The sequence below is a fragment of the Salarias fasciatus genome, unplaced genomic scaffold (genome assembly GCF_902148845.1).
Source record: "Salarias fasciatus unplaced genomic scaffold, fSalaFa1.1, whole genome shotgun sequence".
Classification (NCBI taxonomy): domain Eukaryota; kingdom Metazoa; phylum Chordata; class Actinopteri; order Blenniiformes; family Blenniidae; genus Salarias; species Salarias fasciatus.
The window spans coordinates 1-20,000 of NW_021941246.1; the positions used below are offsets into that span (position 1 = coordinate 1).

Sequence of the window (20,000 nt, forward strand, 5' to 3'; positions counted from 1 at the left end):
CCCCCCTCTCTCTCTCCCCCTCTCCCCCCTCTCTCTCTCTCTCCCTCCCCCCCTCTCACTCTCTCCCCCCTCTCTCTCCCCCCCCCCCCTCTCTCTCTCTCTCTCCGATGGTGTGGTTTTTCTTCTTTGTTGTTTTCATGACTGTTTTTCCTGTTCAGCACTTTGTGTTGTTTTTCTGAATATGAGAGGAGCTTTTACAAATAAAGGCTGAGACTGAGCTGGCTCCGCCCACCGCCGTGCTGCTCTGTATCTGGCGTGGGGAAGGCGGCTCCGGCTGCGGCGAGGCGCCGGCATCGCTTGTGGATCACGCTGCCCTCCGGAGGCGGGCCGAGCTCGGAGAGTTCCGCCGTCTGCAGGAGCTGCCGGACGGCCGGTTCCGGCGCCGCGTCGGGCCGACGCCGCGGTTCCACCTGAAGCCGCTCGCCGCTCGCCTTGGCGTCACGCCAACTGTTTTGGTGGTCGGAGCCCTGCTGCCCTGCGTCGGCGCGTCCGTGAAGGCCTGCAGGCTGACGGGCCGCCCTGGCGCCAATTCGCTTGAAAAGTTCAATTATTTCAACTCGAGCGACAAACGTGGAGCGGTGAAGCGGCGGGCGGTGAAGCGGCGGGCGGTGAAGCGGCGGGCGGTGATCGGCGAGCGCCGGCAGGTGGCAGTGCAAGTCGACAGGCACGCGAATCTTTCGCTGAAACGCTCGCCGCCGGCTGCTCGCTGCGTCATCGCCCGCCATCGCCTCATTACATTGACCTTGTACGTAATCTCATCGCGCCAAAACCTCCCGTGGCGTCCGGTGGAAACGCCGTGACAGTCGGGGGTCAGATGGAGATGTGAGTGCAGGAGGGGAGGCTCTTCTCTGGCCTGGACACTGGTCCTGGTCCTGGTCCTGGTCTGTCTGACGGGGACCAGAGACGTCCGAGGGTCAGTGAACGCACCAGAACAGGAAGTGGGCGGTGCTGACGTCGGAGACGGCCCGGCGCAGGAGGAACCGGACCAGCGAGCTGTCCAGGTAGCACTCGTACTTCACGGCCTGGGGGGACACGGGGGGACACGGGGGACATCAGCACGGTCCAGTCTGACAGGGACCTGAACAGAACCCGTCCTACCTGAACCAGCTGGGGCAGGAAGTCCAGCAGCTCCGAGTCTGAGATGGAGTCCATCCACTGCACCGCCGTCCGTCTCAGCTCCTGGTCCGGGAACCTGCGGGACACAGAGACCCGGGTCCGGGTCAGGGTCCGGGTCAGGGTTCTGCTGGGTCTACAGCAGGGGTCCCCATTCCTGCTGGTCCTAGGTCTGTCCCTGCTGCACTAACAGGCTGGACTCCGGTCTGTCCTCGCTGAGGACGGAACCAGATCCAGCAGGAAGAACTAGAACATGTTCTCCTGGTCCACCCAGGAGACAGGTGGGGACAGGTGGGGACAGGTGAGGACAGGTGAGGACAGGTGGAGACAGGTGAGGACAGGTACATACGAGGCGTGCAGCAGCCCCAGGGCGTCCAGGTGTCCCAGGCAGGCCCACTGTCTCAGCAGTGCGTAGATCTCAGGGAGACATGTCCACTGCCAGCAGGGGGCGCTGGACAGCACCAGGGGGAGGGCCGAGCTGTCCCCCTGACAGAAAGACTTCTTCTCCCACAGAAGACGCTTGTCCTCCAGCGTTAACCTGAGGAGACACACCGGGACGTGTCCAGCATCAGCAAGACACACCTGAACAGGTCCAGCAGCAAAACCAGACCCAGAACCAGAACCAGCAGTACCAGTAGCAGTACCAGCAGCAGTACCAGCAGCAGTACCAGCAGTACCAGTAGCAGTAGTACCAGTAGCAGTACCAGTAGCAGTACCAGCAGTACCAGTAGCAGTACCAGTAGTAGTAGGAGTATTAGTAGCAGTACCAGCAGCAGTAGTAGTAATACCAGTAGCAGTAGTAGTACCAGCAGTAGTACCAGTAGTACCAGCAGCAGTACCAGTAGCAGTACCAGCAGCAGTACCAGCAGCAGTACCAGTAGTACCAGTAGTACCAGCAGCAGTACCAGCAGCAGTACCAGCAGCAGTACCAGTAGTACCAGTAGTACCAGCAGCAGTAGTAGTAGTACCAGCAGCAGTAGCAGTCTTACCAGAAGGGGGACTTCTTGCTCAGGACGTCCTGCAGTTGGACCTGAGAGACGCCGTCCAGACGGCTGAAGTCGTACTGAGGACAGAAGTCAGCCGGGGGGGGGGAGCTGAAGATCACCTCGAAGGACGAGGACGGGAAGTCCACCTGGGACAGAGACCAGTCCTCATCACCGGGCTGAGTGTGTGTGTGTGTGTGTGTCTGTGTGTGTGTGTGTATGTCTGTGTGTGTGTGTGTGTGTATGTCTGTGTGTGTGTGTGTGTGTATGTCTGTGTGTGTGTGTGTGTGTGTGTGTGTGTGTGTGTGTCTGTGTGTGTGTGTGTGTGTGTATGTGTGTGTGTATGTCTGTCTGTGTGTGTGTGTGTCAGTCCTGCTCGGGTCAGATACCTGCAAAAACAGCTGATCGGGTGTTTTTTAAAAGCTTTGCTGGTCTGGGGGTCAGACTGCCTCATGAGAACCAATATGAAATAATAATAATAAAGCTGGAAGCTGATGGTGCAGCCCTCACCCCGGTTCACCCCGGGTCACCCCGGTTCACCGCAGTTCACCCCGGTTCACCCCGGTTCACCCTGGTTCACCCCGGTTCACCCCGGGTCACCCCGGTTCACCCCGGTTCACCCTGGTTCACCCCGGTTCACCGCAGTTCACCCCGGTTCACCCCGGGTCACCCCGGTTCACCGCAGTTCACCCCGGTTCACCCCGGGTCACCCCGGTTCCCTCCTCCCCCGGGTTCACCCCGGTTCCCTCCTCACCCTGGTTCACCCCGGTTCCCTCCTCACCCCGGTTCACCCCGGTTCACCCCGGGTCACCCCGGTTCCCTCCTCACCCCGGTTCACCCTGGTTCATCCCGGTTCACCCCGGTTCCCTCCTCACCCCGGTTCACCCCGGTTCACCCCGGTTCCCTCCTCACCCCGGTTCACCCCGGTTCATCCCGGTTCACCCCGGTTCCCTCCTCACCCCGGTTCACCCTGGTTCACCCCGGTTCACCCCGGTTCCCTCCTCACCCTGGTTCACCCCGGTTCACCCCGGTTCCCTCCTCACCCCGGTTCACCCCGGTTCACCCTGGTTCACCCCGGGTCACCCCGGTTCCCTCCTCCCCCGGGTTCACCCCGGTTCACCCCGGTTCACCCTGGTTCACCCCGGTTCCCTCCTCACCCCGGTTCACCCCGGTTCACCCCTCACCCCGGTTCACCCCGGTTCCCTCCTCACCCCGGTTCACCCTGGTTCACCCCGGTTCACCCCGGTTCCCTCCTCACCCCGGTTCACCTCGGTTCACCCTGGTTCACCCCGGTTCCCTCCTCACCCCGGTTCACCCCGGTTCCCTCCTCACCCCGGTTCACCCCGGTTCACCCTGGTTCACCCCGGTTCCCTCCTCACCCTGGTTCACCCCGGTTCACCCCGGTTCCCTCCTCACCCCGGTTCACCCCGGTTCACCCTGGTTCACCCCGGGTCACCCCGGTTCCCTCCTCCCCCGGGTTCACCCCGGTTCACCCTGGTTCACCCCGGTTCCCTCCTCACCCCGGTTCACCCCGGTTCACCCCGGTTCCCTCCTCACCCCGGTTCACCCTGGTTCACCCCGGTTCACCCCGGTTCCCTCCTCACCCCGGTTCACCCCGGTTCACCCCGCTTCTCTCATCATTTGCTTCCAGTTTCTTTCAGAATGGATTTTAAACCAGGGCTGTCACCATATCTAAGTTTCTCTTCACGATTATCACGGTAAAAAATATCACGATAACGACATTATCACGATATCAGCAAACATTGAACTAATAATGGTACAAACATTCAGATTCATCTTTAATTTCATTTTGTTTGTTTTCTCTCTTTTCCCAGATGAATTACAGTCAGAATACCTGTCAAATGAGGCGTTGAAACAATCAGAGAACAGTGACTGTACAGCAGCAAACCAGGCGGGGCTGCAGGAGGGAGACGAGGCAGGGAGGAAGAACGATTCTGAAAATACACTTCAACACGTTTCCAGCGGCTCTAGATCCTCTTTACGATATTATCATGTGCGCATTTTGAACACGATATTGAAATTTCATTTTTTAATACCACGATTATCGTCAATACCGGTTTACCGCGACAGCCCTAATTTAAACTCTCACTTCCTGTTTCTGAAGCGCTGAACGGCCTCGCTCCCCCGAACCTGACAGAGCTTTTAAAGGTCACAGTTCACACAGAGGTTAGAGGTCATCGGGTCAGCTCTGCTGGGCGTCCCTGGAGCCCGGTACCAACCCGGGGAGACGGGGCGCTTCCTGCTGCTGGACCCAGAGTCTGGAACGAGCCGTCAGACCCGGGGTTTGAATCCAGGCCGGCGCTGGGCTCAGCGGCTCTTCCTTTAGCGTATTTGATCTGTTTGATTTTCAGAGCTCCTTCAAATTGATCATGGACAAAATTTCAAATTGTACTTTTTGTTTTAATTATGATTTTATTGCTTTTATTTAACTGTAAAACACTTTGGTCCCTCTGTGTGCGTACAGGGCTACAAATACGATTTGATTGGTTGATTGGTTGATTGGTTGATTGGTGTTGTCATAGATGAAGAAAATCATGGAGTGGCTGGCTGGGTTCGCGGCCTGTAAAAAGTGCAGTGAAGTGTTGTCCTACGATCGCCGCAAAGGGGGAACTTCATCAGCGAAGAAACACTCGGAGTCGAGCTGCTCTGGAAACGCCGCCGCCGCAAAACCAATCGATCACCTCTTCACAGAAACAGGTGAACTTAAAGGGACGTTGATCGGCCGGTTTTGCTCATTCGTATTTAATTTCTAGCCCCCCCTAGAAGACCTATACAGGATAAACAGCACTGAAAGCCTCTTAGATCTGTGTCTTTCACTGCGCTGCTTCCTTGCTTTTCCTCCTTCCTCCGAAAACGCTCTGTTCAGTTGACTCCATCCCAGTCTCATCCATGTGCACATCCCACTGGCTGTGATTGGTCAAACCCACTTTGCCAGTAGGGAAGTGGAGATAACTGACAAGCGTTTCCATATCAGCTGTTTGTGAAATGGAACATTCTTCAGAAATCCAGCCTGAACTTTTGAACATGTTGTGCTTCTTCTGTGGAATCACTTCCAGTTAATTTCGCGTTGCGTTCAAGGACCTCCTCGGCGGTGTGGTGCATTCAAAGACAGTTGGTGACGACTGCTGGCTCTCCTCTGGGACTCAGACGTGTAAACAGCTGATTGTAAAAATATTTATTTGCGTCTACAGTAGGGATGTGCCAATTTACGATATAATCGCGATTTACGATATTGGACAGCCGAGATTATCATATCACGTCATTTACAAGATATCGTCTGTTTCATCTGGAGACAAGCCCGTTACCGAAACAGCTACTGATCTAACCCAAGCTGTCAAAGCCTCTGCAGCAAAATGTACTGCAAACCACCACAAAAGTCCCAGATCCATAGAAAACCCCTAAAGTAAGTCATTTTATGCCAGGATGATTAAAACGAGGCATTAACGCGTTCGGCCCGACAGACACTGTACCGCCCCCCTCAGCGCACCTCCCGACACAAAACGCAACAGAACCAGAGATCCGTGTGCTCCATCCCAACGTACTGGGCCTCGCGTGAAACTAGAAAAGCTGCTCTTTAAGAGACACCAGGCAGAATCTTCTCTGAGCCGACCGCCTCCCGTCAGCGGCAAAACAAACCCAAAACCCATCTTTACATTTCACAGCCAGCGCCTCAGATTGCACGTTTCTCTCACACTTCTTCGCCAAATCTCAAAGCTATTCACACCAAACACAATATGTTTTATTTCCTTACCGTTCTGTGGTCATTTTCCATCTATCCACGCTCTCCTCTGACCAAAACTAACTTCATAATCCTCTGCAGTAGTGACAGCGCGTCACGCGCCTGAATGTTATTGTCGCCATCTTGTGGGCTTGTCGTTAATCTTGGGAGTTTAAATAAAGTTTGTTGACATTCGTTCGCGTCTGGTGAGCGTTCATACGATACGATACACGTGACTGAGGCATCATCCAGCTGGGAGACATCTTTTAGCGTAACCGCACGAGCGCCGCCGCCATCTTGGTTCTAAAAGACGCAGCAGTGCACCGCAGAGCGACACACACGCGACACACACAATCAGTGATTGTTTCTGTGATATTTGGCAATTTTTTATTCTGAAACGTGCACATTTATCTTCATTGTGCGTTTCTACAGCTCATTGCACATTGTCATTGTTTTTTTCTTCATGTGTTTACATGTTGCAAAGGGGATTTTTTTGTTTTCCCTGTCATATAATTGGCTATTTTTGTATTGATTTTATTATTATAAATATATTTCAGTCGGAAACTAAATGCTATGGCTCAGTCATTTATTAAAAAAGTATTTTGTACTGTGCACAATACTGTGCAAGTATTGTGAGAGGAGTGAGGGGGGTGTGCTAGCGCAGCAGAGCTAGCACACAAAACTGGTTAAAGAGCGAATTTTACCTCCGTATCTGGATGCAGTGGCGAGAAAATGGGGCCGAAGAAAAGCCCGACCCCGGAGGAGTTCGAGGAAATAAAAAACTCCCTGGACTCTTTAAGTGGGAACGTAACAGCTGTCAAAGTGCAGCAGGAGAAGCTACTGAGGCTGCTGGAGGAGGAGGTGAAACAACTACGCCTCCTTAACACCGAGAAAGACCGGCGTATCGAGGAACTCGAGCGGCGAGTGGACGAGCTGGAGCAATACACCCGCATCAATGATGTTGTCATCACCGGCATTAAGATCAAGCCGCGCTCCTGTGCGCGTGCGGTGGCCGCAGACAACAGCAGGGCGGGGAGCCCAGCGAGCTGGAGTCGATCTCAGTGGAGCAACAGGTCGCATCCTACCTCGAAACCAAGGGGATAGAGATGAATCCAGAGGACATCGAAGCCTGTCACCCACTGCCCACGAGGAACCTGAGACCACCAGCCGTGACCATGAGATTTACAAATCGAAAAAACAAGACTGCACTTCTGAAACAAGGACGCAAACTCAAAGGGACTGACGTCTTCATAAATGAACACTTAACAAGAAGGAATGCAGAAATCTCAAGGAAAGCAAGGCAACTTAAGAAACAAGGAAAAATCCAACACACTTGGGTAACGAACTGTAAAATATTCATTAAACTAAACGGGAGTCCTGAGGAAGCCAAAGTGTTGGTGGTGAGAAACATGGACGATCTGGATAAGTTCAACTGACTTCAATGCACCAACAACTATTAAGGTAACATGTCTCTCCCCACGCTATCATGAACAATACACCTGATGCAATGAGCTCATCAACAAATGCTATGGACAGACACTCATTACAGAGAATCCTGTCATCAACAATTGGAACTGGAAACGTGTGAATTTCAAGAACATAACACAGTTGCAGACATAGACCCTGATCATTTCCTTTCTTCTATGGTAAACACATGTAATTATTTCACTCAAGAGCAGTATGAAAATGTAAAATCGGAATGCAGACTGTCAATTATACATTTTAATAGCCAAAGTTTGTATGCGAAGTTTGACTCTGTCAAAGACTTCTTGCAGGGTTTCACTCATCCCTTCAGTATTATTGCAATTTCTGAAACTTGGTTCAGTAATGAAGGGGGAATAAATTTAACACTTGAAGGTTATGAACTAACATATCTAAACAGAGAAGATAAAACTAGGGGTGGAGTTGCTTTTTTTATTCACCAGTCAATTAAATTTGATGTAGTAAGAAGTATGACATTGGCTGTACATGGAATAATGGAATGTTTAACTGTGGAAATTTATAATGAAAAAAAGAAAAATGTGTTTGTGAGCTGTGTATATCGAACACCAGGTACAAGTATTGAGATTTTCAGCGAATGGATGGAGAAGCTATTTTCACCTGTGAATCAAAAAACACTATTCATATGTGGTGATTTCAACATAGATTTGCTAAACCCGACTAAACAAAATAACATTGAGGACTTCACTGACACAATGTACAGTTTGTCTTTTTACCCCATCAATAACAAAACCGAGCAGAATCGCATCTCACAGCGCCACAATTATTGACAACATATTCACTAATATCATGTTAAATCAAACAACTAGTGGCCTGTTTATATCTGATATCTCTGATCATCTACCTGTTTTTACTCTGTATGACTGTGACTTTAAGAACATAAAACACCCCATAGAAGTTATCTCTAAACGAATAAGAAATGACGAAACAATCAACAACCTGAACAACAGTTTAGCCCGACAGGATTGGAGTGCTGTATATGGAGAAACGGATGTGGACAGTGCTTATAGTAAGTTCCTAGATATATTCATTTCCTTATATGATAAAAACTGCCCAGTAAAAGAATTCTATTCAAGGCCAAAACATAAACTTAGACCTTGGCTTACAAAAGGGATAATCAATGCTTGTAAAAAGAAGAATAACCTCTATAAATTAATTATTAAATCAAAAACAAAAGAAGCGGAACAAAAATATAAGTTGTACAAAAACAAACTAACTGACGTCATAAGAACAAGCAAACAGCTATACTACAGAAAAAAATTAAACGAAAGCAAAAGCAATATAAAAGAAACTTGGAATGTTCTTAATGGTTTAATCAAAAGTGGTTCCTCTAAGTTAACATATCCGGATTACTTCATTGACAAAAATGGTGGAAATCACAACATGATTAATATAGTAAACAGCTTCAATAATTTTTTTGTAAATATCGGCCCTGAGTTGGCTGCAACAATTTCAAATCATGGAACGAATGAATTAAACCTTATTAAGAACAATCCATCGTCACTGTTTCTCTTGGCAACAGATGAGCAGGAGGTTATAAATACAGTACTGAAATGTAAAAATAAGTTCTCTACCGACTATTACAATATTGACATGTTCTTAGTAAAAAACGTAATTTTCAATATTGCAAAACCGTTCACTTATATTTGTAATTTATCATTTCGGTCTGGCCGTTTCCCAAACAAAATGAAAATCGCAAAAGTAATTCCGGTATTCAAAAACGGGAACAAACACTGTTTCACAAATTATAGACCGATTTCACTATTGCCACAATTTTCTAAAATTCTTGAAAAACTCTTTGACTCTCGACTTGATAAGTTCCTAGAGAAACATAACATAATAAATGATGGTCAGTATGGTTTTAGAGCCAAGCGAACCACCTCAATGGCTCTAATGGAAGCCACTGAAGAAATTACTACTGCACTGGATCAGAAAAAAATTGCAGTTGGTGTCTTCATTGATCTCAAAAAAGCATTCGACACAATCAATCACTTCATCTTAGTAGATACACTGGAAAAATACGGGGTTAGAGGTGTAGCTGGGGACTGGATTAAAAGCTATTTGACAGGAAGGGTACAGTTTGTAAAAATGGGGAAGCATATATCCGAGCAACTTGGCATTGTTTGTGGTGTCCCCCAGGGATCCGTCTTAGGGCCGAAACTATTTAATGTGTATATCAATGATATTTTTAACGTATCTCAATCCCTAAAACTCATTCTTTTTGCGGATGACACGACCATATTCTATAGTAGTAATGATTACAATGAACTTGTAAAAACTGTGAACAAGGAACTCAATAAAATAAAAACCTGGATGGATATAAATAAACTGTCTCTAAATATAAGTAAAACTAAAGTAATGATGTTTGGTAATTCTACAACAAAGTCATTTCAGCAAATAGTTATTGAAGGTACTGAAATTGAAAATGTTTGCGAGAATAAATTTTTAGGTATTGTAATTGATAATAAATTAACTTGGAAAGCACATATTAAACATATAAAAGCAAAAATATCCAAAAGCCTCTATATTATAAATAAAGTAAAACAATGCCTTGATGCACATGCCCTCTGTACTCTGTATTGTACGCTGGTACTCCCATACCTCACATATTGTGTGGAGGTGTGGGGGAACACTTACCAGTGCACAATAAATCCCCGAGTCATAATGCAGAAACGAGCTGTGCGGATCATACACAAGGTTAGTTTTTTAGAACATACTCACAATCTTTTTATTCTGTCTAAGTTATTAAAATTCAATGATCTTGTGAAATATAACACACTAATTATTCTGCATAAAGCATTTAATAAAACATTGCCAAATAATATACAGAAGTTTTTCAAATTAAAAGAGACAGTTCATAATTTAAGAGGGTATGGAAATTTCAAAATACCAAAAACAAAATCTACCCGTAAACGTTTTTGTGTATCGGTATGTGGGGTTAAGTTGTGGAACAACCTGGGCACTCAACACAAGCAATGCCAAAATGTTCATAGATTCAAACTCCAATATCAACGTACAGTTTGGTTGCAGTATATAGAATATAGGTCTTGAATTCACATTAACATTACTGAGTGTGTTTTGTTGTTTCTTTAATAATCCAGGTATACTGTTCATTTCCACTGTTGGTATACTTGTATACAATCTGTATATGCTATCAGTTACCAATGGTAACGCCACCTTGTTTCAAATTTTTCGTTATGTAGATCCAAATCAATGAGTTATTAGTTTCCATGTGTATATACGACTACGGAAGTGAGCAATTTTTTTTTTTTTCTGACTATATTATGTTAAGGATAATTGGGGGTGGGATTAAATAAGTTTTCTTCTTCCCACTCCCTTTCAGGCATAATGAAATCTTCTGTTATTCCGTTATTTGTTACATTGTTTATTGTTTTTGTTAATTTGTTTCCTTTCCTTTACCCTGTGCATTATTGTCCAGCAATTGCCTGAAATGAACAAAATAAATGAAAAAAAAAAAAAAATGCAAAATTATAAGTTTCTGCACAAAAACTGCAGAAATGTATGATATAGTGGCTAAATATCAGAGCCAAAGGCTGCATTGCATACAGATTCCTGTAGTGGAAATTAAAAGTATTTTAAAGTCAGATTCCTTTCAAATAAGTTATAAACCTACTTATTATAGTTTTGGCATAGGTTGGTCTCCAAATGGCCAAATGAAGGGTTCTCCTGGTTCTATCCAAAGTAAACTCTATAAAATCTGTGTGCTTTATGCTGATCTCATGAAACCTGATCCAGTTGTAGTCCAGGAGCTGCTGAATGCAGTCAGCGGCAGCTTTATGGCTGCTTCATTGTTATCATGGTGTTTTTCAGTATGGAATCTGGAAAAAAAAAACAGGCGAGAGTAAAGTTTCATTTTTTCCCTCTACTTTATCAAAATGTGCTCAGGCATGTTAAAATGCACAGTGTTGTTGACAGATATTGATGGATTTCACAATGTTTTGGGGCATTTTCAATAGAATTAAAAGCAACGCGCCAAATATCGTGATAATATCGTGAATCGTGATATTTTGGGCCACCAATATCGTGATATCAAATTTTCATATCGGCACATGCCTAGTCTACAGTGTTTCCTGCAGGATAAAAGTTTAGCCAGGGGGGAACGTACGTTGCCGAGCGGGGGGGGGGGGGGGCGATGCCGAGCAGTGCGCTGCTCACACGGAGTGTCCAAGCGCCGCCGCTGCTGCTCCGCAGTGCGCAACTGCTAATTAGCCGCAAACGCGGCGCTATTTATTTATTTTTTTTCCTGTCCGTTGTTGGGTGCTGCTGAATTTATCGCGGGCCGGGCGCCCGGACTGAAAAGGTCTGGCAGAAACCCTCATGGGATGATTGTATTTTCACTGACCTGCTGCAGTGACGCTGCTCTGATAGTAAACCTGCTACGTCTTGGTGTAGCACACGATGTGCTGTTATGCTAGGATAACTCCGATGCTCCACAGACAGGCTGCACTATGTTTTCGTTTCAACTTGCAGTGATCCCACACTTTGCGTCCCAAAACGCTTCCTATTATTATTATTATGGTAGAAAACGTTCACCCCTTGCCCCGTGTGGCAGATAACCCCGCTATTTACTCGCCAAACAGAAAATTCATCTGCCGTTGGCGGATGTTAATTTCGGACGTTGGTGGTGATTCTAACTTTTTGCGCTATTCCCCGATCAGCTGATGATTCCGTGGAGCACCCAACCTTACCATCTGAAATAACTTTTATAGCTAACACAGAATAAACACAGGACACTGAAAAGTTCTAGCTTACCGCTTCTGCAAAACAGCACCGTGCAAAACGCCGTCGGCAGACAGAGACTGGAGGATTTGTCTTCTTCTGACCCGGAAAAAGAAATAATTCCCACTGCTGCCTGGCGACTTCGTCTTCAGGAAAGCCAAATAAAACTGCCTTTCCAGGATGTCCAAATAAATATTTTCTGGGAGCCATGTTCTCTGGATCTAACACCAACACACACACCAGGCACAGAGAACCAGGGCCGGGTCTCAGCATGACCATATAAGGAAGTCTGGATCACATCAACGTCACACCGGTCCGGCTTGAAAACCCTCAGAGAACCAGAGCCTTCACAGCCAGGAAGAACTGTTTTCAGGGCTTGCGGGAAAAGACATGAACCGCATTACTGGACACTGTGGTGTCGTTTCACATTGGTATCAGACAGTTTAATAGTGTTTACAGGTTTAAAGAAGGTCCACTGATCAACGTCTCCTTTAAAGCACCAACAAAGCAAGACAAGGAGCCCGTTACAAAGCCAGCAGTGAGACGGTGTGGGGACGCTTCACGGAATCGGCACAGCGGCTGGCCCCGCTGGTGACCCCCGCTGGTGACCCCCGCTGGTGACCCCCGCTGGTGACCCCCGCTGGTGAGCGGCTACCTATCACTTTGGATTTCCATGTTTTTTTTCCGTTTGCCTTTGTTCTGTGCTTAGTATTATGAAGTTGCATAGCCATAATATTGCTCCCTCTATTACACCACTTCAGACTGAAAAGACAAGCGTGGATCGCCTGAACAGCATCCCCAGCAAGGATGGAGGCATTCTCTGATGTCGAAGATTCTACTTCCAGCACTCAGGATGAAGTGACCAAACACGTCAGCTTCAAGACAAAGAAGGTGGAGAAGTTCGACATTCTCAGCTGGCGGCAGCAGCACGCATCAGTCTTCCCAGACTTGGCAGACATTGCTCCTTCCATCTTGTCAATTCCAGCTTCAAGTGCAGCCAGTGAGCGAGACGTTTCCGCAGCTGGATTAGTGATCCGAGAGCGCAGAAGAAAAACCAGGGACGGTGGCTGACGTTCTTTTTCTGCAAAGCAATTTAAAGAGAACCTGAGTCGCAAGCTAGCTTCAAAGTGGCTGGACGCTGACGGCAGCTCTGCATTAGCTCGTTGGCTGCAGTGCATCCTGGTCTCACTCCTGCCCTGGCTGCCACTAAAAGAAAAAGAGTATTCTTTTACATTTGGCTGATCTTTTTTCTTCGAGTGTTTGGGGTTTACCGTGGTGGGACTGCTGAACGTCCGCCAGAGACCTCTCACCCAGGACATCCTCACTGACCGGAAGCTGGACTTTCTGTTTAGCTGAAACCCGGCAGCAGCCTGACGACGACACTCCACTGAACGAATCCGCTCCGCCTGGCTTTGTTTATGCCTGCCGTCGCCGTGGAAACGGGCGCGGAGGTGGGATCGCGACACTTCATCGCCAGAAGGGGAAAGTCCTCCCCGTGTCCGTGCCTCCACTGAATGTCTGGTTTGTAAGTTTCCTGGTCCCCCCCCACTGTAACCGCCACTGTTTACCCCCCCCCCCCCCCCCCCCCCACTGTAACCGCCACTGTCCCCCCCCCCCCCCCACCCGTCCCCTAACCTCATCCATTTTCTGGACTTAATCTGCTGCTCTGGCCTCGCTCCCTCCAGCTGCTCTGCTCATGAGCTCCCCGTCACGGACCACTTCCTGCTCACCGTCAGCGCCACCCCCCCCCCCTCCACATCAAGCCCCCCGTCTCATCTCCTTCTGGAATATAAAGGACATGAACCCTGGCGCTCTCTCCACCAGCCTCGACTCCGTCTCCATCCCGGACCCCCTCCAGCCCTGCAGACCTGTCTCCCTCTACAGCAGCCTTCAGGACATTCTGCTCTCTCTCGCCCCAGTCGGACCCGTCAGGCCTCTCTCTCCCCCTCTGGCCCCGGTCACCGCTGAGCTCCCACAGACCGAAGCCAGGGTCTGCACCTCGAGCGTCTCACCGGCCATGAGGACACGGACAATAACGTCCTCTTCTTTACAAGGACTCCAGAAACCCTATCCAAATCCATCTCTCACCCCGGCCTCGCTTCGCGCAACGACGGAACCTGAAGAGCACTCCTCTCTCCGCTCAGCAGAGTCACTCAACCATCAGACCCCCCCACCATCTGGTTCCTCTGGCTTCCTGAGGCTCCATGATGCAGTTTTTCAATCAACAGAATCAACACATCCACCAGAACCCATGCTGGACAGGCCCCCCCCCCCCCCCCCCCCCTCGCCCGTCCTGACATTAGATCTTGTTTCACTGCAGACTTCCTCCAGCTACCAGCCATCCAGCTGAAATCCTCCTGGTTGACCTAAGCCCCCCCCCCCCCCATCGCCGGCTCTCTGGCCTCCCCCCCCCCCTCAGGGCAGGAAGTCTGGCCGTCCGTCCGCGGCAGCACTCTCTCCTTCCAGGGCATCACTCGGTCCGCTTACCTTCACCTCCGCAGCACGGATGTTCCTCCGTCCGTCCCTCCCGTCCTGCCATCGTCCTCATCCACAGCCTCCTGACGTCCCGCATCCACTACTGTAACGTCTCCTCTTCTGCCCCCGAGAAAACCACTCCGCAGACTTCAGCTGGTCCAGAATCCAGCTGGCCGAGTCACTCAAACACCCCTCCTCACCCCACATCACCCCTCCTCACCCCACATCACCCCTCCTCACCCCACATCACCCCACATCACCCCTCCTCACCCCTCCTCACCCCACATCACCCCTCCTCACCCCACATCACCCCACATCACCCCTCCTCACCCCACATCACCCCTCCTCACCCCACATCACCCCACATCACCCCTCCTCACCCCACATCACCCCTCCTCACCCCTCCTCACCCCACATCACCCCACATCACCCCTCCTCACCCCACATCACCCCTCCTCACCCCACATCACCCCTCCTCACCCCACATCACCCCTCATCACCCCTCCTCACCCCACATCACCCCTCCTCACCCCACATCACCCCTCATCACCCCACATCACCCCTCCTCACCCCTCCTCACCCCACATCACCCCTCCTCACCCCACATCACCCCTCCTCACCCCACATCACCCCTCCTCACCCCTCCTCACCCCTCCTCACCCCACATCACCCCTCCTCACCCCACATCACCCCTCATCACCCCACATCACCCCTCCTCACCCCACATCACCCCTCCTCACCCCACATCACCCCTCCTCACCCCACATCACCCCTCCTCACCCCTCCTCACCCCACATCACCCCTCCTCACCCCACATCACCCCTCCTCACCCCACATCACCCCTCATCACCCCACATCACCCCTCCTCACCCCACATCACCCCTCCTCACCCCACATCACCCCTCATCACCCCTCCTCACCCCACATCACCCCTCCTCACCCCACATCACCCCTCCTCACCCCACATCACCCCTCATCACCCCACATCACCCCTCCTCACCCCTCCTCACCCCACATCACCCCTCCTCACCCCACATCACCCCACATCACCCCTCCTCACCCCACATCACCCCTCCTCACCCCACATCACCCCACATCACCCCTCCTCACCCCACATCACCCCTCCTCACCCCACATCACCCCTCATCACCCCACATCACCCCTCCTCACCCCACATCACCCCTCATCACCCCTCCTCACCCCACATCACCCCTCCTCACCCCACATCACCCCTCCTCACCCCACATCACCCCTCATCACCCCACATCACCCCTCCTCACCCCACATCACCCCTCCTCACCCCACATCACCCCTGCTCACCCCACATCACCCCTCCTCACCCCACCTCACCCCACATCACCCCTCATCACCCCACATCACCCCTCATCACCCCACATCACCCCTCCTCACCCCACATCACCCCACATCACCCCTCATCACCCCACATCACCCCTCCTCATCCCTCCTCACCCCACATCACCCCTCCTCACCCCACATCACCCTTCCTCACCCCACATCACCCCACATCACCCCACATCACCCCTCCTCACCCCACATCACCCCTCATCACCCCTCCTCACCCCACATCACCCTCCTCACCCCACATCACCCCACATCACCCCTCCTCACCCCACATCACCCCTCCTCACCCCACATCACCCCTCCTCACCCCTCCACACCCCACATCACCCCTCCTCACCCCACATCACCCCTCCTCACCCCCATCCTCCAGCGCTGCACTGGCTCCCGGTCAAGCTCAGAATTACAGTCAAAATCCTCCTGAACACCTTTAAGGCCATCAACAGCCTGGCCCCCCCACATCTGTGTGGCCCCCCCACATCTGTGTGCCCCCCCCCACATCTGTGTGGCCCCCCCACATCTGTGTGGCCCCCCCACAGCTCCACTCCAGGGCGCTCCCTCAGATCCCCCCCCCCCAGGCCTTCAGCCGCTCTGCCCCCCCACTCTGGAACTCTCCCCACACTGATCAACCAGTAATATTCCGCTTTCATGTTGAAATTTTTTTTTTTCTTTTAATGTAAAAGGGACTTTTATTTTGAAGGAGTTTGGGATTTTATTGTGAAAAGTTAGGCTCTATCATTGAACTCTCTGTCCCTCTTCCAGTCCAGACTCAAACCCACCTGATCAGATCTGCATCCTGCAGAGCCCTGACCCGAGACCCTCTGCTCCTCACGCCGTCTTCTGCTGTGTTGATACTTATTTTACTTTATTTATTCTTGTTACTGTTCTTATCGTTGCTGTTTTAATCTTGTAAAGTGTCCTTGAGTTCCTTGAGAGGCGCTTTGAAATAAAATGTATTATTATTATTATTATCATGATTATTATCATTACTATCATGATGACTTCCTATGATGGCTGCAGGTCAGGTTACGGGTCGGGTTACAGGTCGGGTTACGGGTCGGGTTACAGGTCGGGTTACGGGTCGGGTTACAGGTCGGGTTACGGGTCGGGTTACAGGTTGGGTTACGGGTCGGTTTACAGGTCGGGTTACAGGTCGGCTTACGGGTCGGGTTACAGGTCGGGTTACAGGTCGGCTTACGGGTCGGGTTACAGGTCGGGTTACGAATCGGGTTACAGGTCGGGTTACGGGTCGGGTTACAGGTCGGGTTACAGGTCGGCTTAAGGGTCGAGTCACAGGTCGGGTTACGGGTCGGGTTACAGGTCGGCTTACAGGTCGGGTTACGAATCGGGTTACAGGCCGGGTTACGGGTCGGGTTACAGGTCGGGTTACAGGTCGGCTTAAGGGTCGAGTCACAGGTCGGGTTACGGGTCGGGTTACAGGTCGGCTTACAGGTCGGGTTACAGGTCGGCTTACAGGTCGGGTTACAGGTCGGGTTACAGGTCGGGTTACAGGTCGGGTTACAGGTCGGGTTACGGGTCGGGTTACGGGTCGGGTTACAGGTCGGGTTACAGTTCAGCTTATGGGTAAGGTTACAGGTCGGGTTACAGGTCGGGTTACGGGTCGGGTTACGGGTCGGGTTACAGGTCAGCTTATGGGTAGGGTTACAGGTCGGGTTACAGGTCGGGTTACGGGTCGGTTACAGGTCGGGTTACGGGTAGGGTTACGGGTCGGGTTACGGGTCGGCTTACGGGTCGGGTTACGGGTCGGCTTACGGGTGGGGTTACGGGTCGGGTTACAGGTCGGCTTACGGGTGGGGTTACGGGTCGGGTTACAGGTCGGGTTACGAATCGGGTTACAGGTCGGGTTACGGGTCGGGTTACAGGTCGGGTTACAGGTCGGCTTAAGGGTCGAGTCACAGGTCGGGTTACGGGTCGGGTTACAGGTCGGCTTACAGGTCGGGTTACGAATCGGGTTACAGGCCGGGTTACGGGTCGGGTTACAGGTCGGGTTACAGGTCGGCTTAAGGGTCGAGTCACAGGTCGGGTTACGGGTCGGGTTACAGGTCGGCTTACAGGTCGGGTTACAGGTCGGCTTACAGGTCGGGTTACAGGTCGGGTTACAGGTCGGGTTACGGGTCGGGTTACGGGTCGGGTTACGGGTCGGGTTACAGGTCGGGTTACAGGTCGGGTTACAGTTCAGCTTATGGGTAGGGTTACAGGTCGGGTTACAGGTCGGGTTACGGGTCGGGTTACAGGTCAGCTTATGGGTAGGGTTACAGGTCGGGTTACAGGTCGGGTTACGGGTCGGTTACAGGTCGGGTTACGGGTAGGGTTACGGGTCGGGTTACGGGTCGGCTTACGGGTGGGGTTACGGGTCGGGTTACAGGTCGGCTTACGGGTGGGGTTACGGGTCGGGTTTCAACGGGTCGGGTTTCAACGGGTCGGATCGGGTCGCGGTACTCATCGGGCTGATGCTCGGGTTTGAGGTTCGGCTGCAGGTTTGTTCGTCCCCGGGTCGGCCCGGGGCGGGTCTTGAAAATTGGACCCGTGCAGGACTCTGGTGTGTGTGTGCATGGTGTGTGTGGGCGTGTGTGTGTGGCGTGTGTGTGTGTGGTTGTGTGGTGTGCTTGTGTGTGTGTGTGTGTGTGTGTGTGTGTGTGTGTGTGTGTGGTGTGTGTGCGCGTGGTGTGTGGTGTTCTTGTGTGTGTGAGTGCGCGTGGTGTGTGTGTGTGTGTGTGTGGTGTGTGTGTGTGTGGTGTGTGTGTGTGCGTGGTGTGTGTGTGTGTGTGTGTGTGTGTGTCTGTGTGTGTTGTGTGTGTGTGTGTGTCTGTGTGTGTTGTGTGTGTGTGTGTGTCTGTGTGTGTTGTGTGTGTGTGTGTGTGTGTCTGTGTGTGTTGTGTGTGTGTGTGTCTGTGTGTGGTGTGTGTGTGTGTGTGTGTGTGCTCACCTGCAGGATCACGCTGTCCGGCTGGTTGAAGTTCGGCGAACTTGTTCGAGCATTTCCAGTTTTCTCAGGAGTCGAAGGCCAAAGACCGAGTAACTTCCTGCCACAGGTCAACACACTACACACACACACACACACACACACACACACACACACACACACACACACACACACACACACACACAGTCCGTCGTCAGGCTGTCAAAGGCTGCAGAAGTACCAGTAGCAGTACCAGTAGTACCGGTAGTACCAGTAGCAGTAGTACCAGCAGTACCAGTAGTACCGGTAGTACCAGTAGCAGTACCAGTAGCAGTACCAGCAGTACCAGTAGTACCAGCAGTACCAGTAGCAGTAGTACCAGCAGTACCAGTAGTACCAGTAGCAGTACCAGTAGTACCAGCAGTACCAGCAGTACCAGTAGTACCAGCAGTACCAGTAGCAGTACCAGCAGTACCAGTAGCAGTACCAGCAGTACCAGTAGTACCAGTAGCAGTACCAGCATTACCAGTAGCAGTACCAGCAGTACCAGCAGTACCAGTAGCAGTACCAGTAGCAGTACCAGTAGTACCAGTAGCAGTACCAGCAGTACCAGTAGCAGTACCAGCAGTACCAGTAGCAGTACCAGCAGTACCAGTAGTACCAGCAGTACCAGTAGCAGTACCAGCAGTACCAGTAGCAGTACCAGTAGTACCAGCAGTACCAGCAGGACTCACTGTCTGAAGCTGAACAGCGGCATGGTCACCCAGCCCAGAGGCTCCACGCTGCGGCGCTGCCTGCTCTTCTCCTCTGCTCCACCGGGGGGCGGCAGACCGCTGGCGTACAGGGTCACCGTCAGCTGAGACTCCCGGGGCAGCTGGTTGATCTGCACCGGGAAGCACACCCTGGGGGGGGGACGGGGGGGACAGGGGGGACGGTCAGGACGTGGTCCTCTGGAGCTGGATCTTCATCTCAGGTGATCCGAGTCCTGAAGACCCCTGAGACCAGCAGAGGACCAGGGACTGGACAGAGACACGGGGGTCCTTCTGTGGGCCACATGGACAGAGCTGACCACAGAGTCTCTGGTCCGTCCTCGGTCCTCCTGCTGCTGGACTGGTCTGCTGAACCATCAGGTCCTCCTCTCCTCTCTGAGCCGGCCTCTCAGGTTCTT

The 20,000-nt window shown here is 51.3% G+C and overlaps 1 protein-coding gene across 2 annotated transcripts in view; it reads right to left on the minus strand.

Moving 5' to 3' along the window:
- Positions 1-911: 911 nt before the first annotated feature.
- pik3c2b (phosphatidylinositol-4-phosphate 3-kinase, catalytic subunit type 2 beta) overlaps positions 912-20,000 on the minus strand; it is a 30,332-nt gene continuing 11,243 nt past the window's right edge. For both annotated transcript variants that reach the window (XM_030086767.1, XM_030086766.1), the window contains exons 13-18: positions 19,567-19,734; positions 18,857-18,971; positions 2,103-2,245; positions 1,463-1,651; positions 1,099-1,192; positions 912-1,022 (exon numbers count right to left, since the gene is read on the minus strand). In XM_030086767.1, the coding sequence (XP_029942627.1) occupies positions 915-1,022; positions 1,099-1,192; positions 1,463-1,651; positions 2,103-2,245; positions 18,857-18,971; positions 19,567-19,734 (817 nt within the window). In that variant the 3' untranslated portion in view covers positions 912-914. The remainder of the gene's footprint in view (positions 1,023-1,098; positions 1,193-1,462; positions 1,652-2,102; positions 2,246-18,856; positions 18,972-19,566; positions 19,735-20,000) is intronic.